This window comes from Heliangelus exortis, chromosome 17 (genome assembly GCF_036169615.1).
Source record: "Heliangelus exortis chromosome 17, bHelExo1.hap1, whole genome shotgun sequence".
Taxonomy (NCBI): domain Eukaryota; kingdom Metazoa; phylum Chordata; class Aves; order Apodiformes; family Trochilidae; genus Heliangelus; species Heliangelus exortis.
In genome coordinates this window covers 563,838-589,575 of record NC_092438.1, presented here as the reverse complement: position 1 = coordinate 589,575, position 25,738 = coordinate 563,838, and the positions used below count along the sequence as shown (strand labels likewise).

Sequence of the window (25,738 nt, the reverse complement as noted above, 5' to 3'; positions counted from 1 at the left end):
TGCCCCTTCCCCCCCGGGGCCGCCCCCACCCCCGGTCCTGCCCCTTCCCCCCCGGGGCCGCCCCCACCCCCGGTCCTGCCCCTTCCCCCCGGGGCCTCCCCGTCCCTGCGCTCCCGCCCCTCCTGGGCTGAGGCCGCTGCAGCCCTGGCTGAGGGGGGAGGGGAGGAGCGGGGGCGGTTCCCCGCGGCCGCTTCCGGCGTGGGAGCGGCGGGGCCGGGGCGCTGGGCGGGCCCTTCCGGCGGTGGCGAGGATGGCGGCGGAGAATCACTGTGGTTTCCCGGTTGTCTCCGTCGGCGGCCTCGGCCTTGGAGGCCCGGGCGGGCCCTGCCGCCGGTGCAGCTCCGCGCCGCCGCCCGGCGCCGTGCCTGGCAAGTGGGTCCGGCTCAACGTGGGGGGCACCTGCTTCCTGACCACTCGGCAGACGCTCTGCAGAGACCCCAAGTCCTTCCTCTTCCGCCTCTGCCAGGCCGACCCCGACCTGGACTCGGACAAGGTGAGTGTGCGTCCCGCCTCACCGCTTGCCCCGGCCCGGCCCGTTCACGCTCGGTTCCTCCGGGTCCCGCCGGCGCCAGCTCCGCCCGCCGGGCCCGGGGGCTGCGGCGCTTCCCGCGTGCGGAGGCGGCTGTGGTGGCGGGGGCTGCGGACTGGGAAGGGCTCCTCGAGAACATCGCTGGGTGCCAGGGCAAGGCGAGAGCTGGTGCGGTTCAAGGGTTGGTACGGTGTTGTGAGGCAGTGTCAGAATACGGTAACACGTGCTGGTGCCGGGCTGCTTCTGCCTTGTCATCATTCTTTTGTCCAAGAACCACATCAAACTACTTCAGATAGCAGCCCCTCACTTGGCCGTAGCAGCCTGTGTTTCAGTAACTATTTGAGTAAAATATTACTTGCTCTGCAGACCGTGTGTGGTACTCTGTATTCAAGTATTCACTCCGAGTCTCTTAGCAGGGTAAGAAAAGTTACTGATTAAGATCATATTTGTGGCATGTTATGTAGGAATAGATACAAAACATTCGTGTACAGTGCTGGCTTTGATAGAGATTTTGGAGCATAGTGGACAAAATTGTACTTCCACTACAGCACACCTGGGCATGAGAAGGGAACAGCTTATAATTCTTGAATATATAAACAACAGGTTGAAAAAATAAGTTGTTTTCAATATATACGTATTTATTTCAGTAAATTGATAGTCAGTTTTCTTCATTTTCTCATGTACAACTTCCAGAAAGGATGTTGAAATGCTTAAGAAGGTAGGGAACAGAACCTGAATAGTGTTCCTGAATTAGAGAAAAAAATACCTTAAATTGGAACAGCGTAGGGGGTATTTTTTGTTGTCTGGTTTGGTTTGAGGTTTTTTGAGAGGACTAGCTTAAACTGACCTATAAAAATAAACTTTAAAATGTAGGTGGCTTCCTGATAGGTCAGAACCTGGTTTTACTTGGGAAGGGATAGGAAAGTTTTCTAAGTTGTCTTAATTGAAAGATAAGGCACATGTAATAATTAAGGCACCTGTTTCAGTTGTTCCACTGTAAAAAGGTGCTTGTTGGCTATCTCAATGCCATCGGAGTGAGAAGGTGTGTTTTTAGAAGAAATGCTTTAGTTCTAATTAAAGCATTTGGCTGCCTTCTTTCACCAACTGATAACATCAGTCATCTTCCACAAGTATAATCCATGAGGTCTTGCTATGTTGCAGAAATGTCATCAGGGTGGTAATCTAGACATCTTTTACAGTGTGTTTTTGGGTTTTAGCAGAAAATCTTAAATCTATGCTAAAGATATTTAGCTATTTGGTAGGATATGAAGCAAGCAAGAGGTGTAGAGAGAACCCCAAGCTGTTGTGGAAAATCTGGGTTTAGAGAAAATCCTGTTACTGAGAGATATATCATGTAAGCTTATGAACCTGGATGTCTCCAATCTGACATGCAAAAAGTAAAGCCTTTCCTGGGTCTTCTATGGTCTTCTATGGTCACTATGGTCTTCTTTTCAATACATTTGTCAGTTTCATTCCCCATTGTTTCACTTTTGAAATGTCAGATACCTTTGATTGATAAGCATGGATATTTCAAGGGAATATTTTGTGATATTTGTGTTATCATGAACTCTGGTCCATGAGGCAGTCATTCTTACAAGGGGCAGCTTAGAGATACTGAAACATTAGAGCTGCTCTTTGACCTATAATTCCCTGGATTTGAGTCCATTTTTTTTTTCTTCCTAAAAATCACTTGAGTTTTAAACACCTGGTTTTAAGTTTTGAAGTGAGAGAATGTGTACTTGAGCTCCTGTATAGACTGATGCCTGCTACACCCCTCCCAGCCATGCCTCAACCTCCAGAGGAAGATGAGGGGGAGGTGGGGCGGGGAAGAATCCTGTGTGATGAGCCAGCAGATGAGATTTATCCAAACTGATAGCCACAGCCCTGTTTGAAAGAAATATGAAAAATATAGCCTTAACAAGGTGTATAATGTTCCCTGTATGGAGAATTTGTCTGGAATGCACGTCAGTGACTCACTTTGGGAAATTTTGGGTGCATTTTAATAAGATTAATACTGAATTGTGCTCATAATACAAAGCACTTTTTATAGCTCATAGGCACATCTCATATTCTTCTGATTGTGCTCCATCTGGTAAGTAACTCAGCAAAAATGAAGGAGGAGATGTATCTTTTTTTATAACTTTAACAAGTTAAGTCAGTTTCTGGAGAGCTGTAATGTCCCAACTGACAAAAGGGGAGGGGAGCAGGTTCCACATCTAGAAGCAAGACCAAGCAGAAGAGCCAATAATTAAATTAGCTTGTACACCAGTGGATATATTTCGTTGAAGAAAAAAGTTTCGTTCACATTCTTTCTTTGCAAGGTTGCTAAACCAGAATCTTTAGAAAATGAAGCCATGAGAAATGCTTCGCTACGATGAGAATAGCCCTATAAGTAAATGAAATATTAATGCTGAAGCTGTTTCTGCCTAAACTCAGTAAGTGAGGCATATAAAAATTTAACATGTTAATACATTAAGAAGTTCTGAAAGAGGTTAACTGGAACTGAGAATAGGAAACTGAAATAGTTCATGGGTTGTACTTTACAAATATCAGTTATATACGTAGCAATTTTCCTCTACTGTAATTTCTACACCAACATGTTTTTTTGTTATTTAACTAACTAAATAATAAGATTTATTTAATGCTTGTTATTAAAACGAATTGAAAGTCTTCAAGGAAGCTAGCATGTTTACCTTCAGATTATCTTCTGATCCTAATTTTGCACAAGGCTGTGCTGCCTGTCTTTTGGTGTCACTTCTGTTTCCAGTTGCAAGAGAAGAAAGATTAACCTTGGCACACACCCTGTGGCAAAACTAGCATTGAATGGAATGAGATAGTGGTGTTGATTCTCTGAATTTGGTGTATTTCACAACGTGATACATATCTTTGTATTTAAGATTTTTTTATTTCTTATATAAGACTATTTGAGGATCATTTCAGTATATGAATGACCAGTAGTGATCATACCTGGTAGGTTTTGTTTTCCAGAGAAAAGTGAGCAGAGTCTTTCTTGCTCACTTCTTCAGCCTTATTAAACTTATTTAATGCTTGTATTTTAAGTTTTTCTGTCCGGTGTTACCTGAACTCAGCACCTCCCTATTTTATCTATATAACAGTTTTTCTTCTATAAACTGTTCTGTCATATTTTAAACTTTCATCTGAGAAGATTGTCAGCCTTTCTCAAGAAGGTTTTTGGCAGCAGTATTTGTGCTTGAGTTTAGCATAATTGTACTGGGTAGGTTTTATTAAGGCAGGAAGCAAGCAAACAAGCAAGCACTGAATGTTTTAGAAAATTCATAATCCTCTTGGCAGCACATCCTTGACTGTCAGCACTAAAAAGTGTCTTAATTGCAGTCATTTTTCTGAGATATAACTGAGATGAGCTTTACTTGTGCATGAGATTTCTGACCAGTAAGTTGAGGTGTGTTCTAAACGTAGTTTTGATTAGTACTGTCAGTCTGATGGTGCTCAAGGATTTTAGGTCACATAGTTTAAGAAAACCAGCTCAAGGTTTAAAAAGCATAGTGGGCAGGAAAGACAATTATTTGTAAATAAAGATTTACTGACAAATGTTGTTGTATATCTGTGCATATTACTGTCTTTAGCAGAACTTTTGCTTACTCAATATATGTAAATTATGTCATATTTTTATAGATACTCATGTTAGAGGATACAGCTAAGAGCTTGTCACTGTGGATTCTGAGTGGGTCCATCCTGGAAAAGTATTTGAGGAAAAGTCTTTGGACTAAGTTTTGACCTCATTTAAGATATTTAACTGGAAATAATTTTCTGACATTTAAACCAGTGTATTAATGCAATTCTTGGGGAGAATGCTAAATGGGATTCACAAAAATCTGTCTTTGGCCTATTTTTGAGTCCTGCTTGAATTTTGTACCTGATCCTGGTGTCCACTACTCAAGGTAACTTCAAAATTGAAGACATTGAAGGGTAGTCACAAGATGAAATATGATTTGTCAGAAGTTTATAAAGAGCAAAACAGTTTTATTGGGCAGGGAGTTTAAGGAGTGACTTCTCAGTCCAGAAGTGCATGCATGGAGACTAGAAAGCCAATTGGAAAGACCTTTTGGTCTAGCAAAGATATTATGAGGTCCATCTGGTGAAGTATGAAACTAGAGGTGTTGAGGCTAGAAAGTACTTACTTTTTAACAGCAGCAGTAATTAGTTATTTGAATGGCTTGCACAGAATGGTTAGATTTCAGCCTAGAAAATTAGAAAATTAATTTTCTAAATGTTGAATTTCACTGTGAATTAATTCCAGTATTTTCTTGTACATGTGGATGAAGCCAGTCCTGACAATATTCTGAATGTGTGGAAGGACTTATGACACATAGTTTGAGATGTCTAGGTGGAGCAGATGACTACATTACTATGTCAGCTTTTGTTGGATTTATGCTTACATAAATATCCTTAAAGTCCTGGTGTAATCGGCTTTCCTCAGCGATTCCAGCACAAAGTGCTCAGTGTGTGCTGGACGATGATCACACACCTCACTCTAAGGTAGGAATGGGAGTGCATTCTACATAGAAGATGCCCAGGATGACAATTCTGTGCTTCTTCACCTGTTCATTTCTTTTATATCATTAAGAGCTTTCTTCACTGGATGGCTTGTAATTTGGGTCTTGACTCCCTGGTGCTAACTGTATCATACCTGAATTGTAAGGTCCAGGCCCAAGACACATATCTTTCTCTTTGGAAGAATGTTAACTTCTAGTGCATGTTTTCTGTGTCTTTAATATGGGAAAACAAGTGGCCAGTTATTCTGAATTGTTCAGTTGATTCATTATTTTACATGGAATTTTCATAATAAAGTGAATCCTATTGACAGAATTTGGATTGCTCACTGTTAGCATTTAGCCAGAGTCCTTAAACTTTAACTGTTGATATTTTCTAATGCGTAAAATAAAAAATTTACTATTTCACCATAAATTGTAAGACTTTCAGGCTCCCTTCTTTTTTATTATTTTGTGAAGACACATTGTTGCCTAAAAGGCTGCACAGAGTAAAGTTATCTTGTAATTACAGAAAAATGTTTGGTGTTTGTAGTCCAGCCTGTTTTATTTTTACATTCTACCAACCCTGGTTAGGAAAGCACAGTTATCCAAAAATCCACATACCTGAAAATACATCCACGTTTTGTTGGGTTTTTTTTCAATAAAATATTTTTGAAACATTAGATACTGTTAAGTAGACAGTTTTCAGGTATCACAGTTTAGTGCAGTTTACACATGTAGTTTGCATTACTGTTCAAATGTATCACTATCACGTGTAGATTTTGGAGAGAGTTTGTACTTGAGGCACTGCCACATCTCTCCAGGATGTATCTTAGGGTATCTGTAGGATAGCTATTGCACCAGAACTTCAGCTACTAAAGGATTAATACTTTCAGTGATCCACTTGGTAGTAGAAAGGAGCAGTGGATCTGTGAGGTGTTTGTTTTGTCAGTCTTCCTTAGACCTCTGGTCAGCATTGAAGTATGTCAGTACTGCCTTGATCACAGGTGCTCACATATAGTCTCTGTATAGGAAATGCCAATTTTGCTTCTTTATTTCTATGTCAGGATTATCGTCCTCAGTATACATTTTTTTTAAGAAGACACAGATGCTCTCAGTATCCCAGGAGTTTGTAAATCTGAGGTAAGATAAAACTAAAAGCTTTTAGAACAAAGTTCTGAGACTAAGAGAAGGTAGATTTGTTTACCTTTAATAAAAAAAAAAAAAAAAGGCTGGTAGATGAACCTCGTTGGAATGTTGCCTTCAATCTGATCCCTCAGATTTCCAAACAAAACGGTTTCCTGTTTCTAAGTGTTACTTTCAACCTTAATTTTCAGTGTTTTCACTCACTACTTAGATCTTTCACAACCTTGATGAGTCTCTTTTGACAAGAGGCTGGGGGGATTGTTCAGGTTATAGTAGTGTAGGACATGATTGAGTAATCAGTCCAGTGCAACCACGTTGTTGAATTCCTTTCAGTATCTTAACAACTTTGGCTTTAAGTGGCTGTATCAGAAAATCAGCTTACTATTCGAGTACCAAGCTGAGTATTAACAAGCAATGCTTGCTTGGATGTTCAAATTATGGGTTTTTTTGAATTTTGCTTGTTTGGGTTTTTTTTGTTGTGATTTTGTTTGTTTGGTTGTTTTTTCCTACTCTAGGATGAAACAGGTGCCTATTTAATAGACAGAGACCCGACCTACTTTGGGCCAGTGCTGAACTATCTCAGACATGGGAAACTGGTGATTAACAAGGACCTAGCTGAGGAAGGTAAGATGTTACTAAATCTCTTGCTTTCTTGTCACTTGCTTGTTATGTTCACTGCTTTTAAATCACCTGAAGTGACTTACAGATCTATGGTAAATCTTAATCAGTGTAGCATTTCTATCTGTTTCAAGAGAAGCTGATAGGCATTGTGCCATTATAGTATATACTGTTATTTGAGTATGATTCCTGACTTAAAACCTGTGTCCCCAGACACAGATAGAACATAAATAATAAAACATTAGGGAAATGCCTTTTATAATATGATCTCGTATCTTTCCTGAATTTCTGTGTGAAATGCTTTGGTTTAGTTCTCTTCAAGCAAAAGAATACTGGCTGTGGAACAAGCTTTTAGAATCTCTAAAGCAAAGCAAGAATGCATCTGGGAGATCAGATACATGGAATATACTTCTGAATGTGCCCTCTCTCCCTGTTCCTGTTCAGTTTTTCCATAATGGAGGGTGGCTGTTTTAAACCATATAAACTGTTTTGATAAGGTATTGAAGAAATTGGTCAAAGAGAAATGCTTTTAACAATATTAGCATGAAATAATGTGAAAATTCATTTCCATGTGTATTGTTAAACACATAATATGTGTGGAGAACAGGTAAGACTTGAGCATATGAGTGGGAAAAGTGTGTAGTGTGTATCTTTAAGCTTTTGTTTCCTAGTGTAAAATCCCAAATAACAGGAAACAATTTTTTCTGCACACTTAGCAGCTTGAGGAGCTTTTCAATAGGACTATTTGAATTTCTCATTCTTACTGCAGCCTGGGGTGAGGCCTGAGTTATGGTGGTCCATCAGCCTGCTGTGGAGTGTCATTTGTGCTCCACGTGGCATTGGTTTTCTTCTGTTTTTTTGTTTGGGTTTTTTTTGATGTTGTGTTTGTTTGTTTGTTTGCTTGCATGCTTGTGTTGGGGTTTTGTTTTTTTGTTTGTTTTTTGGTTTTTTTAGAACCTGGAGTTTTTCCTTAGGGTTTGTTTTGTTTTGGTGTTTTGTTTTTTTTTTTAAAGTTTTTGAGAATCAGCTAAACTTTGAACTACATATGCCTGAAGGAAGCCAGAATCGTTAGATTAGTTAATGAACTTTTCTGAGAGCAAAATAAATAGCTTTTATAGCTGCAGAGAAGATAATTGTGGAAACTGGTTGGTAGTTTTGGCCTGTAATCTTTGGTTACACTCTCTTTCCAAAAAATGTTCTTACACTAGGTGTACTGGAAGAGGCTGAATTCTACAATATCACATCACTAATAAAACTGGTAAAGGACAAAATAAGAGAAAGAGACAGCAAAATCTCACAGGTGAGGCTGTGTGCTTTGTTCTGTGGCAAGTAGTGGGTGGGTTCCATTATTTTTCCTTAACCACTCTTCTCCTCAGTAGGCTTCTGAATCGATGCCTCCTTCGCTGGCTGAGCTGGAACCAGTAGTATGCACAGATTAATATTCTGTACCACCTCTGCTTACAGAGGACACAGACACAGGGTTCTGGTTGTTTTTCAAAAGCTGAAAACATTCTAAAAAATTGCTGAAAAATGTCTGATCATAGTAGAATTTGTCATATAATTTTTGGAAATGGTTATTTTAGAAAACAGCTTTTTTTAGAGCATATTTTTTTCGTGCACATTTGAATACTCTGCATATGATGAGAGGGCCTGAGTATGGTGTAGCTGCTGTCTCTACAGTGTGTTATACAGCAGACATGCAAGTGCTCTTGTCATACACTTCTATAATAAAGTTAGTTTCTTTATTTGTTGTGTTCTGTAGAGAAGACCCTGCCTCTTCTCATAGCAGCTCATGCATATTTCTTCATGAAAGTGATGATGATAGAGAAACTGTTAAGTAAATCAAGTATTCAAGTTTGTTCTTAAGCTCTGCTATTCTGCTACTCTGGTCTTCCCTGATAACAATCTCCTTGGAGAAATTACAAGTTCATGGCCAGTTTTCTCCTGAAGTTGAAAAACCTCAACCTTGATTTTGAATGGTATTGGTTGCTACCACATGGAACAGTAGGTAAGTCTTAAGATTGTTTTGTTGTAACTGTTAAGTAACACTTTTAGTCCCTGGAATACTCATGAATAATGGAATCTTCTGCAAGGTGATTGTGAACAAATGAGATTTATTTTAAGAAAAAAAAAGCAAACAAGGTATTCAGGAGGGTGTTGCGTACTTCTAAAGAATACTTTATACATTATAAGCATAGTGAATTCCATGCTTTATTGAGAATCTTATATTTCTTCTTGAAGGTGCCAGTCAAACATGTGTACAGAGTGCTGCAGTGCCAGGAAGAAGAACTCACTCAAATGGTTTCCACAATGTCTGATGGCTGGAAATTTGAACAGGTAAAAAACATATGGGATATAACTACAAAATCTTCTCAAAATTCAGATAGGTGAAAGAAGAGTATCAAGTTAATTCAGTGCATCTTTTTAAGTGTAGTCATTTTCAGAAATAGGATAAAGAGAAACAGTTAAATTAAAATTCTATGTTTGTATTCCTACTTATCAGAGAATGAACAGACTGCAGCTTTCCAGGAGGTAAATTGTGATAACTTTCTATAAAAACACCTACCTCTTGTTTGAAATGTAACTCTTCAGTGTCTACACATGCATGTTTGAAGGGTGAATAGACAGAAATCAACTAATACAAGTTTATACAAATGGTAGAGCTCTGGGTGAAAGATATGGGTTTGGGACATAAATATTTGTCAGGCCCAAACAATGTTTCTTTAAACAAAGGACCGATACACACAGGAAAGTGAACTTAACCAGCATGGATGTGAATCTGGGTGTGGGTTACATGAATGCTTTTGTTCTTTGGACTGCCAAAAAATAGCTTTGTGTGTACATTCAAGAATACATTGTTACAATATTCATTGTAACATTGCAGTAGGATCTTTCTATTATCTTTGCTGATCTCTGTAAATAGGAAACTAACTACATGGCCTCTTCATCCTTCACTGTCCTAACCTACCAAAATTTTTAAACTGCATTGGAGCAATGTATCTTTTATCTCTGGGGTGAGACCTGTGTTCTCAGCTGCCAGCATCTTTTTCAGTGTTTGGTTTAGGAGAGACTGGAATAGGCACAAACCTCTTATCCTCTGCAGTCTCACGCTGAGAACACAACAAAGCAACGTTTTTAAAAAGCATGGCACACAAAGGTAAAAGAGAGCTTTTTGTTTGTACCTAATGATTTGATAAGGTGCTGGTGTCATGGAGACAGCCATGATCAACTAAACTAAACCAGCGCAGAGGAAGCTTCTTATGCTTTATTTCTGTAGCTCATGTGTTACCAGATTTGTTTGGCATTCCAGAAGCTGAATGTTTTTTAGGTCCCTGAAAATGATCTCACTTAATGCACATGAATGTTTTTTGACCAGTGCATTATTTTAATGTTCTGCTTTGCCATGAGAAACCAGCTTTCATTACAAATATATATTCTTTACTTCTTAACTGATTCAATAATGCTGTGCCTTTTACCTGTCCTAAAGCCTTGTATTCTATGGGAATTTTATTTTTAGGAGTAATACTGCTTTGACAGTGCAACTGCTGGAAGAACTATCATATCTTTTAAAATTTAGAATCTCTTTTGGAACTGGATAATTCCAGTGGTTTTCTTGAGTGTTATGTCCTTGTTTTTTCCAGCTTTCTCCCTACTTCTCCCTCCTCCATGTTGCTCTCTTTTGGACACACAATCTGAAGTAGATAAACACAGCATCTGCATGGTCTCACAATACCCAGCATCTCAGTACCTTTGTCTGGGCCATCCCGTTCTGTTGCAGTCCTGACTTCAGCAGACAGCATTGACTTGAAACAGGAATAGAATATTCTGTAAAACCTAAACAGTTTTATTGTTAAGGTTTGAGAACACTGTAGCATTTCTGTAAATTATCTTTTCTAAACCTGTGTTGCTCAGCAGCATGCTTCCTTCAGAAGCAATCTTTGGGGTAGTGTCTGCCACACCTCATGCAACCTCTTTGGTGGATAAAAATCATCAGCTTTTTTAGTGGAGTAATACTCCTACGAGTTGAGAGTCCTTGTGCTCTGTGCCCCATGCATGTTTAAGTGGTTTTTGATAAAGTAATTTTTTTCCCCTTAACATTCACAGATTTTCTTGAAACATACAAATGGATGTGGTGATTAAATAGGAGTGGAAGGTGTTAAACTTGTGGTATGCTTACATGAATATATTGATTCACTTTTCTAAAGAATACAAGTGGAAGTACTGCCAGAATACTGCAGTTGTGTACCAGTCCCAGCCCCAAAACTAGTGCCAGTGGTTGTGCTGCCCCACTTTTGTGATACCTGTGTTATTCTCTAGGTGATTTTTAGCTTCAATAGTTAACCTTTTCAGGCAATCTGATAAAGCATTATTTGGCAATACTACAATACTGAGAAACATTGGGTTCTACAGAATGTCTACATACAAAAGCTTTAGACAGCAGTGGTGTGTAAGTCATGTAAATTTTAATGATTAATGTAACCTTAGTCTGTCACCATATCACTGTCATAAATATGTTTGCTGTATGAGGAGAACAGTATTTAATTGCTGCCTTCAAAATTATTCACATAACAAAAGCAGGATAAAAATAAGTTTACTGTTCGTGAGCCTTCTCATCAGTAGTAATTTCCAGTTTATTCAGAAATAGGCAGTTGTTCTCTAGTTCTTCATACTTAATTTAAAGCTCTAATCTTTTTCAAGTGTGCTGGCAAGCTATGCTTTAATTTAATTGGTTTATGAATTGCCATGTCTTATTATGATAAAATATTTTTTATAATAAGAAGTTAAAAAATTTAGCTGAGGTTGGTCTGAACTTCTGAATTATTAGACATTTGGCAAATGTGACCGGTACTTGATGCTGTTTTTTATGGGAGCAAGAAAGAAAATTTTTTCCACTCCGGCTGTTTTCTTGGTTCTTCTGTACATTACCCCTTCTAAAACCAATTTAGAGCTCTCAGCTTTTTTACCTCCAGTTGATCTCATGTGTTTCCTTAGCTATATTTTGTTTATCAATGTCTGGAACAAGATGAATCTCTCATACCCAGGCTTGAGATACTACTTTATACAATACCTTCCAGTCTTATATCCCTGTTTCCTCCTGCACTTGGCAAGTCAGGAAAATAATGATCACTTGCATGATGCACCAAACCTGGTTAATGTTTTTCAGAGTAGTTGGCTACACCACAGTGATATGGGGAATTTTCTCACTAAGTATCAGTAACTCTTAACCTCCCTTGAAGTTACAAAGGGCTTCATAAATTTTAAGTGTGTTGAAATGAAAGTTGTAGCTTGATAGCAACCTGTCCTAGTGGCAAGTAAATGTTACCTGAACATTTGAGCTCATCTGTTATTTAAACAATTTGGAAAATGGTTTGTGCTTCAGCTTTACAAAGGTTTCTTTTTGTGTTTTGCTTTGATTGGTTATTTCAGCTTGTCAGTATAGGTTCCCAGTACAGCTGTGGCCGGGCCCAGCAGTCAGAGTATCTGCTGATAGTGTCACGGGAAGTGAAAGGGGAAGAGAGATGCTTCCAGAAATGCTGCAGTGAGGTGTGTCACACCATTCTTTTTGCCCTCAGACTGATATGCTTGGCCTCCTTGCATTTCTGCTGCTTTCAAATCATTTCACTTTTTTCCTGGATGTACAGCACATAGCAATTTGTGTGTATTTGTGACTGGCTTTTATTTATATTCACAGTATTTCATTATATGTTATGAATGTTCATATTGTAAAAAAAAATAAAAACAAACACCCTCCCCTTAGTTATTTAGATAAAGGTTTTTCTTAAGAAGTTCTTACCTTCTCAATAGGTAACTTCTTTTCCTTAAATCTTCCTCCAAAGTTAACAGCCTTTTGTCTGTTTTTGTTAAGCAAAAGTGGTACATTTAAACATTAAGAGCTCTGTAAATAAATCTTTGAGTTCACTGAGTTCAGAAAGGGAGATTTCTGTGTTAATCATTGTTCCAGTTTGAGTGGATTTCATCAGCCTAATAGCAGGTTAGGTTCTGAGTTTGAACCCTCTATTTCTGGTAACTTACAGCTTAACTGGTTTTCTTGGTGGATGAAATATATTTAAACTGTAATAATGAGTAACAGAATTTTTCAGAAATAAAATAGGGAGGAGTGAGGGGAGAACAAACCCAGCAGTTTAAAAATCTTGTCTCAAGTGGAAAAAACTCAAAGAATCATAGCTTCATTTATAATTCATTTATAATAATCCTTCCTGCTTCCCTTGTCCTCAGGTCACTTCATTCTTAACTCCTGTGTTACTTCAAAGTGTTCAAGAGTTTGGGAATGATATTTTGCTAGCCAGTAACATTGGAGGCAGTTTCCAGTTCTTTATAGCTGTGCTCCATTTTGAAGTGTCTTACGTGAATTGATTTGAGAACCTGATGTTTTGTAGTATTTTTCATCCATAAAATATTCTTGAATACCTGTTATTTTCCTTGCTTTATATATGGTGAGTGCACCAAGCAGCTCTATAGATAGCATCTGCGATGTGAAATTCATTAGTTTATGGAACTAAGTAGGAAAGGTGTCCTGTTGTTAAGGATGTGTGGAGTACAGGCAGTGTGGTATTATTCGTATGTTTGCATCCTAGATAGCTCAAAGTAAAATTCAACATAATAAAATGGGAGATGGGAGAAGACAGTGAACAAATTAATGCAGGCATATTTAAAAAAAAAACAAAACAAAAACCAAAACCTCGAAGAGGAAGGAATGTCCTTTCCTCCTAGATTTGAAGTCTGACAATTGCAATAAAAGACCAGAAAGAAATATCCTTGCTGTCCTGGTGTCAGTCATCAGTGTTGTTACTTATGCCAAACTGATATGTTTTGGTTTTTTTTCAACTTTGCCCTTTCTGATTGTCATCTTTTATCCTACTTAAAAGTTCAGGCTTAATGAGACAGGAACTTCCCTATTGTTATTTCTTTGACTTTTCAGGAAAATCCTGACCTATATTGGCAGACCAAGCAGTATGATGCAAGTATCTATATTTCTGTTGACATAATAATAACAACAACATTAATGATGATGATGCTTTCCATTCCTGCCTTTTTTATTTAAAGCTGACAGCCTACTAGTGTCAGTACCCTTAGTCCACACAAACAGTGATCTGATGAATTTTCTATGATAAATAACACTGGAATTTCCCTCTGCTCAGTTAGGACACCGAACTCACAGGAACACTCAAGCAGAATCACACTGCTGTAGGAAGAGGTGTAATTAGGATGAATGGGCCCTGGGTAGGGGGTTGTTTAGCAGTTCTTTCCAGTTTGTTGGCATCCTTCTCAGAATGTTCCCACCAACACTGGGAACAGTGGGGTGAGTTTTGGAGTACAAGGGCTGAAATACTGCTTTATTTCTGATGCACTTTCTGACACAACAGCATAGTTCTAATCTGCAATAATTTTCCATTTTTTCTTTTTCTGTCATAACCTTTATTGCTACTGATGCATCTCAAAAAGCTACCATGAAGTTTCCAGCATGCTATTGACACTATGCAAATAATCCATTCTTAGTTGTGCACATATAGAACTGGTTACAAGAGTATCATGTGTTGGAGTTTTAAAGAACTTCTGTTTAATGTTGCAAAAGTGACTTTATTTTGAAATGCGCCAGCTGATTAATAATGGCAGGAAGTCAGCCTGCTGTTTTTCAGTCTGTTAGATCAATGGTCCTATCCAACTAGCTAATAGGTAGTCAGTCTACCACATCTCATAAAAAAAAAGACATGTAAAGGGTCAACTTATTTGGATTATATGGAGTATTAGTGGGGGTTATAGGTAGCTATCAACTGAGGATCTGTCAGACTTGCTGAACCAGAATTGATGATTTGGCTGATGTTTGGATCTTGTGTCATATATTCAGAGATTGCTGAAAGATTTCAGAGATTACAGAGGTTTCAATTGTGGCTGTTGAGTAAAGAAATATTTTTCCTTCTGGTAGTTGTTATCTTAGCTTACCTGATACCAAGTTCTTGTAATTTTGCAAGAAGAAGGGTTGACAGTATGCTAAATCAAGTCATGTGCTTGAACTTTATACTTAAGATTTCTCTTCAGAGAAGGTGAATTATGCATGGCTTTATTTAAATATGTATCCAACTTTTTGAGTGCTTTTCTAGCCTTTTAGTGGGGTTAAAAATACTGTTTAAAATAGTCCTACCTTTCACCTCCATAATTGAAGCAATCGCTGTATTCATATTATATGGCTTGTAATTGCTATGTAATACATAGGACAAACTATACCACTTCAACAGACTTTGAGACCAATTAGCTGTTTTTTTTCCCTGGAAATTTGTGTGTCATATTTTTTGCTAACAGGGAAGGGAGATTACAAACCATATCTATATGTCAAGTAAGTCTGGGTTGACTTCCCAGCTTTTTTCAAGAGTGGGTGTTCCAAGATAAATTGTGCATTCCAAAAAATGGATGAGGATTTATTGGTGCTTAAAAAAGAGGGAGATTCTGAAACTTCATTACATGGTTTTCGTGGAAAAACTGTCTTTTTCACCTTCATTTATGATCAGCCCATGTCCATTACTGTGTATGTATTTTGGAGAACTTGAGTGATGCTAGAAAAGGAAGAGGGAGGGAAAGGTGGTGACACCCAGACCGTGTGGTAGCTTAAGTGCTGAGTTTTGGTGGCCAGTACTGGTCCTTGGAGGCTGAGCCCTGTGTGCTGCAATGCCATCAGGTATGACAGGGTGTGAGGCTGCCCAGGCCTGGCATCAGGTCCTTTCCTTGCTCTCTGCCTCTTGCTCTCTGTAGACATTGGCTTGCTGTCTGTGGAGGTGCTTGCTTGGCTGTCTTAGAACAGTGCTGGAACATCTGAGCATCTCTCCCCTCTCTCTCTCCTTAAAAGTACAACAAGGTGTAATTTTCTCCTGACAGTACTATATGGAAGCTGCTTTTAGCCTTGTTCTACCTTCCACTTTTGTTGGGGAAATAATCTTATCCCTCAAGTTCAGATTCGAGACCAAGATTTCATCTTGGTTGCATCTTCCATGCTTTAACAAAGCTTTTTACTCTCTTTGGTGCTTTGCTAGACTAGTGGCAGTGCACCATTTGTTTTTAGACAGATAACAACAGTGTTTCAAGTACTGTTGTCTTAAAAAACAAGTCAATCCATTTCCATGAGGTTTATTCCCCACTGAGGAATAGAGAACACCCTGACCACATGCCTGGTGATTTGACAGGTAGATTTAATACAGTTTAGGTAATGACTTTGAATTGCAGTGTATCTGTGCTACAGGTTGATTTTTAGGACTTTGATCTGTGTTAGCAGTTATAGCACCATACATTACCTGTTATACTTTTGAAATAAACTTGTAAAATAAATGAACCAGCTACATCTGAATTCATTCTGGAAAGGGAGGATGTATAGAGCTTCTAGCATTAGGTAAGTGTATTTTGGGTAAAGCAAGACAAGTTACATGAAATTTCTCCCATTTGGTAAACATGATACATTTGAGGTAGTACTGATGTTGCATATATCCTTCTTTCTCAGTAAATTGTCATTTATCACTCAATATTTAGACTTGTAGAAGCTTGTAAATATGTCACGTTTCATTATACATGGCTTCAGCTTGTAGTACTTCCTTAATTAGCTTCATTGTAGCAGTACATAGTAGTTTCAGATGTTAATCTTGGTGTCCTACCATTCTGCCTCTTTCTGTTTTCCAATCAAATGCAAGTTTTGTCTTTGTCCACTCATTAAGTTTCAATACAAGTATGGTTATTCTGTAAGTAGAGGTGGATATCCCTCCAGGCAAAACTGCTTCCTGCATGCAGCCATTTAAATGTTAAATCATGCCAAGTTAAAGTTACTGCATACAAGCTTTTTAAAAATTAACTTTGGAGGATGGGGATGTTTATGGTAAATAAGAGAAATAGGGAACAGGCTACTTCTCTGCCTGCCTCTGTAGCCTTTTCTTTCACAGCATAATCATAGCCATAAGTTGTTAATTCTGTAAATATTTAAAAAGAAAAGCACTGTTTATCTTACCAGAATGTCAGTGTATTTGTCACCATCAAAATGTACGTGCATTGGAAGTGGAGAATTATGCTTCAGGCACAACCAACAGTCTGGAGTGAGAAGTGTTTGTTCTAGTGATGAGAATTCATGGAATTTATGTGGAAATGCAATTGATATTTTTCTTTTCATCTTTCAGCTGGTCAGTATTGGTTCTTCCTATAACTATGGCAATGAGGATCAGGCTGAATTTCTGTGTGTTGTCTCAAAGGAATTGCATAACACTCCCTATGGCACAACCAGTGAACCCAGTGAAAAAGCAAAGGTAAGTTACTAAATGTTGAATGAAAGAATGGTGTCAAATTGTGTGGGCTTCCCTAAGTCATGCTAGGCTTACCTCTGTTCTGGACTATTATTTAATTGCTGTTTTCCTCTCATTCATGGCTAATAATGGTTCCCTGCTCCTTGTATGAGAGACTGTAAATGGTACTGTTGTACCAGATGCATTTTTAATATGCACCATTCTCTAGTGTTCCTGATACCTGTCCTGGTTTTGTTTTTTTTTTAGTATTGGCAGATATTTATGGTTTACCATTGAGAATCTAGGTTTTGTTTCTTACACATTTGAATGCTTCCTTATTCTTCATCTGGTTCAATTGAAAACTGTTTTTTCTTGCTTGAGTTCACTTCAAGAAATCTTGCTGTCAAGAATGGAGATTGTAATCTGTTGTCTCTGAAAAACAGTCATGTGCCATATGTTATAAAATGGAAGTATTTGTCAGCTTAGTATTTTAAGATTTCTACCCAGTTCTCTCTACTTTCTGTTACCAGCTTCACAAAAAGATTGTAACAGACACTGGATCTTAGTCTATTACTCAGTTGTGTGTCAGAATTTGTAAAAGGGATAATGTAAAACTGAGTAGTAATAAGGCAGATCCATTATTCGTGCAAGTGTATTCTTCTGTGAATGTTGAATGTTTCCTATGGTATTCTTGCTTTCTGTGAGGATATGACTACAGGCAAACGATGTTTCTGTAGCTGGCTTAAATGCTTTTCATTTAGTGTATGTAGATGGGAAACAATTGATAAAACAACAAAGGTTGCTTTTTCAAGAATCACATTCAGAGAAACGAATTTTGAAATATTGCTAAGAACTGCCCTGGATCTTGGCACTGTGGCCTCAAATAGATAAAACTTGAGTACTTTCCATGCTTTGTAACTTGGTTATGCAGGCACACATATGGAGGCATTTTTGTAAATTGCACTATAAAAATGCTGCAAGTTATATGTTGGATTCTTTTTGAAATTATGCTCTTTTTTCACTGTTGAGTTGTAAAGTTTGAAGAGTTGTAAAGGTATTAATGTGATCAAGGTCAAACAGTGAGCCTGGATAAGCCATGGCTCACTTTTCATGATCCTAGTGAAGATCTGGTTTTGCCAGGATGCTTCAGGAGTACTTTAAAAGTTGACAAGTTAGAGAGCTGTGTAACAATAATTTAGGGCCAAGATACATACCCAAAATAAAATGTGAAATTCTAGAACCTAACAACCATCTTCATACGAAGTGGTAGTACATCTTTAAGGAACTTCAGAAGTTGCCAGAGCTATGGTGCATCCTTAATGTAAAAGAAAATACAGATCAAATGAAATTGTTAAATCCTAAATAGAAAAACTAGTTCAGAGTGCAGTACAACTCTGTAAATTCAGTAATGCTGAGAGAAGCTAATCTTAACCTACCCATTGAAGTGCTTCTTGGTCATTGTTTCAGATACCAGAGCAGAGCATAATTTGACCAGAGTGATGGATGAAGAAAAGTTACTGTTAACTTTGGTTGAAGATAATTCCCTTCTTTTGTCCTGGAAGAGTCGAGCTGTTGCTAGCAATTAATGGCAGAACTTGAAGAATAATTTTTTATACATTGTGTTTCTAATAGATAATTTTTGTAATAGGTACACATTGTGCCTAGGAAAAAAATTGAAAAAAAAAAATTATTTTTTTTTTTTGTTGAGAGGTTTGTGACAGCAGCGTTCAGGAATTTTGGCTAGACTTGGGAGCTGTTGTCTCAATAGTTCCCTCTAGTTTGTGTTAATCCTTCAGTCTGCAGTCTGTTCATTAGTATCAGAGCTGATCATTATGAAGTTCATATGATTGAAATTCTGGTACCCAGTGATGTATACAGAATACTGTGTTCATATACAGGGACTGAATTATAGAAGCCATGAGAAAAGTCTTCCTATTGCTTTTACAGCAGTGCGGGTTAGAAAAAAAGCAAAAGACTGCCCGTATGTAATTTTTATGGACAAGCACTTCAATTGTAATTTATAATACTGAATTTTCAGAATAGAAGAAAGCATTTTCTGGTAGCCCGTCTAAGCAGTCTTCACCTTAATTCCTTCTTAGAGACTTTTTTCTTCCTGTTGTTCTTTTCTTTTTTTCAGTTTGCATTCTAACGTAGTAGTTGACTTCTGAGTAACCATCTGACATGCCTATGCAAAGGAAATTAATGGCTTTTGGGACACTAATTTAAAAGGTTCATGTGGCTTTCTCCAGTAGCCACAGCACTAGTGAAAGATAACCTCTATACCCACAAGCATTCTTCTCTTGCACGTTGACCTGTCAGTATTGGGACAAATGACCAAAACTTGTTTAGGATGTCTGAATCCAAAGTTAGATTCTCAAGTGGTATCCTTTCCCATTTGTGGCAGAGTATATGGGCTTAAGGTACCAGTTATACAGTTTTACTTACATTTTCTCTATAGTTGTGGTCCCTGTTGTTATGCTGCATGGCACTACTGGTTTCTACCTTTTGACTTAAGGACATTTGAAAAAGGAAATTTCCATGAAATCTGTAATGTTCCTCTTTGGAACCTCTGCTGTCATGCTTTGTTACATAGAGGGGGGGGTTGTCCCAGATAAAAGTAAACAAATGTCATTCCCAGATGCTTCAAGTGTTAAGTGGACTGTACTTTGTTGAAGCTCTGACTCACTTGCAATCTCTTCTTTTCCCTTCCTTTCTCCATACTTGCTGCATGCTGCATGCCACTCAGAGTGAGGATGAAGAAACGGATTACGATATGAATGACTCAGATTAAGTGTAAATGTCATGGTGAGCATGAGCTGCCCTAGGATTTTACCCAGATGCTTTTCTGCCTCATCCAATCCTACCCTGACTAGTGCTGTCATTTGGCTAGTCCTGGTGGTGCCTGTGTTTGTGATGACCATTGTGGCATGGTTAGCAAAGAGAGTATTCCTCTTCTGGTATTGCCTCTTTGACAGAATAATTAGCATTGCTGTTGTAACTGTATTGTGATGAGCTCCTTTAAAGCTTTGCTGAGAAAAGAAATAAAATCCTGAACACAGCAGATCTGCAGCAGGGTGGGGACAGTCCCCAGCATGAGTACAGATTGGTCTGGAATGGACTGGGAGCAGTGCTGCAGAGAAGGACTTGGGGATGCTGGTGCTTGGAGAATGGGTGTTGAGCCAACAGTGTGCACCTCCAGCACAGACAGCCACTTACCTGGGACTGTTAAGAGTGGGTCCAGAAGAGGGACACAGAAGTTATCAGAAAGAAAGAAAAGGGCTGGAGCACCTCTGCTATGGAGATGGGCTGAGGGAGCTGCAGTTATTCAGCTCTGGGGAGGTGTTTATTGCAGCCTTCCAATCAGAGCCTTTATCAGAGCCTTTAGTGACAGGACAAGGGGTAATGTTTTTAAACTGAAATAGGGCAGATTGAGATTTCCAACCCAAACTATATGGTGATTGTGTGAACTGAAGTGTGCAGACAGAGGAGCATTATCAGTGAAGTCACCTGTTTAGCTAGCAGAGCATGTTCTCAAGTGAAAACTTAAGTGCCTGGTTCTGCTCCAGATATACTCCTCAATCCTAGCTATTGGCAATTTGGGAGAAGACTTACTGTAACTGGTTTCAGATCTTATTGACCTCTGTTATTGACCTCTTGGCCTTTTTCCCAGTAAGCCACTAAAATTTCTAGTCTTAATAAAAGCTTTTTTCAGGAAAAAAAAAAAAAAAAAAAAAAAAAAAGAAAAAAAAAAAGAGGAATTTCAAATTGCTGAACAAAGTCAATTATCCTTTCAGCATTTTGTAAGTACAGTTTTGATGGAATTCCTGGTAACTGAAACTGAATTTTTTCTTTGGAAAAAGTCACTGCTCAGGACTACAAAAGATGCTCTTTCACAACATTTCTGGTGAGAGGTGTATGAAGTGCCTCTCATGAGAGCTTTCTGGTCAGAAAGCATTTCCCCTCCTGTAAAGACAAAGGTTACAGGAGAAGTACCAAGCAAAGTATGTTAAAGTAGTGCCTGATCTTGTAGAATTTTCTGTTTTATGTTGGATTTACTGACTCAGTAAAGTGTGCAAAGGCCAATGTCCAGATCCAGCTTAGCTTTATCTTACTTCCTGTGTTCCTGAAGCTACAGAAAATGGTTCCAAGTTTATTAATCTTAGAAGTATTTTTATCTTCTAGGAAAGAATTAAACTCACATTTAATTTTAAATTGGAAAGTTTCACAAAATTAATAAATCCAGTATTATTTTTAAATGCATAGGTGATTGGTTTAGCCATGTTTTTGTCTCTGAAGATTGTTTTGCTTACTGACTACATTTGCTGGGTCAGGCAGATGTTCACCATGTGGACATATACTCCAGCACTGTGTTCTCAGCTGTACCAGCAGCAATTCCTCGCAGAAGGAATTCAAGCATGAAGCATTTGCCAAACTAACTCCTCATTTATTTCTGCACCTTCCACTGAGCCTCAGTTTAGAAATTTTCTAGGCTTCAAGCCTACATCCAGGTCATTGTGTGAAAGCTACAGTGACACTGTGATACCATGAGTGGCTACCAATAGCACCATCTTGTGCAAGTTTGTCTAATTCCTGTTGAATATATTATACTAGTAGTTGCTGAACAGTTTTCAGGGCCTGGCTTTTCCTCACTTCTCTCTCTCCTGCAGTTCCATATGAAGAGTCTTTTTGCTTAGTATAGATGAGTGAAATAAGCAATGTTTGTATCCAAAATATATCCTAAAGCTCTATTTTGGAAATTTATCAAAGCAGCTGGAGTGACATCTGGCTTTCTATCTTCAATTAACAATATTGAATTTTAAATGAAAAAGAACTACTTATGCACAAGGTGAGATCCAGGTACTGCAGGAAGTGCAGTCAGCTAGTGATAAAGTAGATTATTTTTTTTTTAAGTAAGTTAACACTGAACTGTCTTTGCACTGTCTCTGAGGCATACAAATGATGACAAGTTCTTTTTAAACTCCAGTCCTTAAAAAAACCCTCAGAGTTGTGCAAAGCAGGTGAGACCCTACTTGACTACATGGCATTTGGCTTGGTGACTGATAGAGGATAATAGGTTAAATAATGAATATTTTAACAGTATTAAAAAGGAAACAAGTATCTAGACTTCTTATATTAAAAACGGTACATGAAACTGCTCTGCTAAGTGACTGCCAAAATTTACCCTCCAAGCACAAAGGCTGAAGAGTCTGTGTGTGCTGTCGGATGCTGTGGGTCCCATGGGATGGAACGTGCTATTGTGTGGGAGGTCCTGGTGTCAGTGAGATCATTGCAGAAAGAAACTCTGCATTGAAGACAGCTGTGCCATTGCCAGGGGCTTGTGCCATTGCTATATTTCAGCTTTTGACATCAAGAGCCCTTCCCTGGTACTAGGAAAACTGTGAAGGAGGAAAAAGAATGTCATCAGATACTTTTACTTACAGATTCATGTTGCTGAAAACTTGAGCTCATTGCCTTGAAGCTCTCCTTAGTGCTTTGTTTGGCTGCTGTTGTGGTTTTTGTTCTGCAGTTTGCTTACAGGCTTCCCTGCAGTGCTGCACAGCCCAAGAGTTGCCTCCCTATTGCTGATCAGGTTACAGTAGTAACCTGAGAAACATGGCTTGAGCAGTCAGTTCTGAGACTTGGATCCTTTCTTCACTGGAGGAGTGAAACAAAATTGAAACAGAAAAACAAACAAAAAAATTGGAACTAGAACAGTTGGTCTTCATGTTGTAAGATGCTATAAACTGGATTCATAAGTTTTTGAGGGGTATTTTGTTTCCATTAGACTTCAGTCCCTATGTTTAATATATGCCTCTTAAAGTGAATCTTAAAACAACTGCTGTTAGGAAACAAAAAATTATTTTTACTCGCTGTAATGGGAATCTCAGTTCCTTGGTAACAGTAGGAGAATCAAGTTCCTCCTTGTGAAATCAAAGCTTACATTGCCAGTCAGCTGCCTGCCTAGGTTATTTGAACAGGTGGACAAGGTAATGCAAAAGAAGTTCAATAAGCTGTGTGCTGTCTACACAGAAACAATTTTTCTGTGGACAAGAATACATGAAAAACTTGTGAGATCTTGCATGAGCAAATAATAGAAAATATTTTTCAACAGCTGTCAGAATGGTTGCTATTTTCATTTAGCCTTTTGGTCCAGCTAATGAGCTTTGTATATCTGAACAGTGTAGTATAACTCTGTGAAGAAATGTAGTTGGTTGGACAGTTCATGCAGAAGGCCAAGCCTGGGCATCTATTTCAGATTTTAAATTAACTTATTGATTTAAATCTTAACAGCTCATACTCTTGGCCTTTGAAAACTTCCTGTGTCATTTCACTGAGTGTGTCCTTTGTGCACATTTTGAACTGATAGTTCATGATTTCAGTACTAATTTATGGAACACAGATGAAACTCCAGTGAATTAGGGTATTTACAAAATAGGAACAATGAAGATTAAATTAAATTTCTAATAAAGTACCCAGGTTCATTTACCACAGAGAAGCAAGGCATCTTTGGAACTGTGATGAAGTGGCATGGATTATGCTTTACACCTACCAACCCTTAAGCTTTGCATACTGTAATCACACTCTATAGCAGTAATTTACATGTGCTTTCATGGTATTTGATAGTAGATATTATATGTATCAATCTGTCTTTTTTCAGCCTGAAAGCACAGACTTCAGGAATGTCATTGAACCAGCCCCCTGACACTTTAGCAATTGTTTGAAATAGTCATGATATTGCTCCTTGACCTCCATGCTCTAGAAATGATTTTAAGTGAATTTTCATTTATAGAATTTTTATTGGTCTGTTTCAGATTTTGCAAGAACGAGGTTCCAGGATGTGAAGACAGTATTGAACGGTGACAATTTTTTCTCTTTTATTCCAAGACACAGTGAATTGTCACACTGAAGAGGCTTGGCTGCAAAAGAAACAAAAAATCTGATTTAGACAATTTTCTGTTGATCTGGGTTCAACCATTTTTGCCTAGAAGCTGGTGTCAACTGGCAGAAAGCATTGCAAGATTACTAAATGGGAATACATGGTGTGGAAGTGTGTGTTAAGTTTTGGTAGTAGAGCATGGTTGTTCTCTCTTGTGGGCTGACTGACACTGGTCATTTGACAAGAAATGACCACGCACATTTTCCTCTGAGACATGTAGCACTTAATGTCTGGTGCTGGATGACCCAATATTGATCAGTTCAGAGACATTTTCCTACTAATCGTTGTAAACATTTAAAGGACAATGCAATTGGTGCTACACACACACGTTACAGCCCACAGATGCAAATATTTGGGCCTGTGTTGTTTCAGAATCAGTGGCAGCCCCAGTTGACTGTGTTAAACTGCACATTCCTCATGGCTCTGTGACATACTCTTTGATGTAATAACAGCCTAGGAGATCAACTGAAACTAGCATGTAAAAAGTTACACAGCAGACAAAGGAAGGGTGTATATATTGACTGGATTTATAGCATATTTTAGTACCCAAAGGAAAGTCTAAACTCAGAGAAAAGGGCCTTCATCTGAGTTATTGCTGATGTTCCTTCTGTTGAAACAGTCTCCTCGTGCAAAAGTTAGGCTGCATTCTTAGCCAGATGTTTGGAAGTGGAATCAAAATTGACTTAAAATGAACAAATGAACGTACTATTTCTTTTGAGATGTTTGTACTCATACGTGTGCCTGTGTTTTTATAAAATGCCTATAAGCACTGAACTGTTTGGATTATGGGAGAGATTTTTCAAGAGCTGGAGGTTGTACAGAAAGATGTCTGGCTAGTCCTAGATCCCCATCTCTGTGACTGGGATTAAAATCAACCTTGAATGTGAACAAAAGTTGATCCAATTGAAAAACTTAATTACTTCAAACATTCAGGATCCCTGTATTGTCTTTCTCTGATTGTCTTTCTCTTTCAACTATGCACTTCAAGAGCACCGTTTGAAAACATCTGGTGCAGCTTTGTTAGTTTGTCCTTGATAAAGGCTGGCACACAAGACTGGAGCTTTTTAATACACTATGTTTTCAGCAAAATATTTAGCACACCTTTAAAACACGTAATGAAATTGACAGTATAAAACTTGACTTCATTATGAAAGCAGTGGAAAGGAGTTTTAAAAAGCTACAAGATTTTTTTTCTATTCTAAAGACATTACAGTTTTAATTCTCAGTAACGTCAGAATTTATGCGTATACTTTAGGTAATCCTTCATACAAAAAACTGATTTTCAAACACTCAAGGTCTACTTTGGTTTTTTGAAGGACTTACGATGCATTGATAAAAGTTTGGCAGAAACAATTTGTAAAAACTATTTCTACTAAGCAGGTTAAGCAATGGGCTCAATGTTTAGTCCATGCTACATCTAATGCTTGAAACGGTTTGTAATGAATTTTGTGACTTGGATGTGGTCTGCACAGGAAGCTGCTGGCCCCTCCACAACAACATATAAAATGTTTGTCTTTTTTAAGGTGTTAAAACTGAATTGAATTTACTAAAAATGTAATTGTGTAGGGGGAAGTGTTTATACTTTTCTACTTTTTTAGGCACCCATATTTTATCAGCTTAAATTTAGCATCCAAGTTTCCCCTAAATAGTAACAGATTATCTTGTGTATCTGAAAATAAGGATAACAGTTGCCTGTGTTAACTGCATATTAAAACATTTCCTCTGC

At 38.2% G+C, this 25,738-nt stretch overlaps 1 protein-coding gene and 1 long non-coding RNA gene across 5 annotated transcripts; one reads left to right on the top strand and one right to left on the bottom strand.

The window, feature by feature from the left end:
- The first annotated feature begins 88 nt into the window (after nucleotides 1–88).
- KCTD5 (potassium channel tetramerization domain containing 5) lies at nucleotides 89–25,738 on the top strand. Of its 4 annotated transcripts, XM_071760932.1 has the most exons (8): nucleotides 89–493; nucleotides 6,702–6,810; nucleotides 8,013–8,104; nucleotides 9,046–9,141; nucleotides 12,232–12,348; nucleotides 16,974–17,099; nucleotides 19,822–19,880; nucleotides 23,888–25,738. In XM_071760932.1, exons 1-7 carry the CDS (start codon nucleotides 251–253, stop codon nucleotides 19,864–19,866), a joined length of 828 nt encoding a protein of 275 aa, XP_071617033.1. In that variant the 5' UTR covers nucleotides 89–250; the 3' UTR covers nucleotides 19,867–19,880; nucleotides 23,888–25,738. The 4 variants fall into 4 exon arrangements, with proteins under 4 accessions (XP_071617033.1, XP_071617034.1, XP_071617035.1 ...); XM_071760933.1 differs by lacking the exon at nucleotides 19,822–19,880 and having other exon boundaries at nucleotides 99–493; XM_071760934.1 differs by lacking the exon at nucleotides 12,232–12,348 and having other exon boundaries at nucleotides 104–493.
- LOC139804110 (uncharacterized) lies at nucleotides 8,902–12,703 on the bottom strand. Its single transcript, XR_011729272.1, has 3 exons — nucleotides 12,599–12,703; nucleotides 10,553–10,638; nucleotides 8,902–9,125 (listed from the first exon to the last, which is right to left on the bottom strand). It is a non-coding gene; the product is annotated as an uncharacterized lncRNA (long non-coding RNA).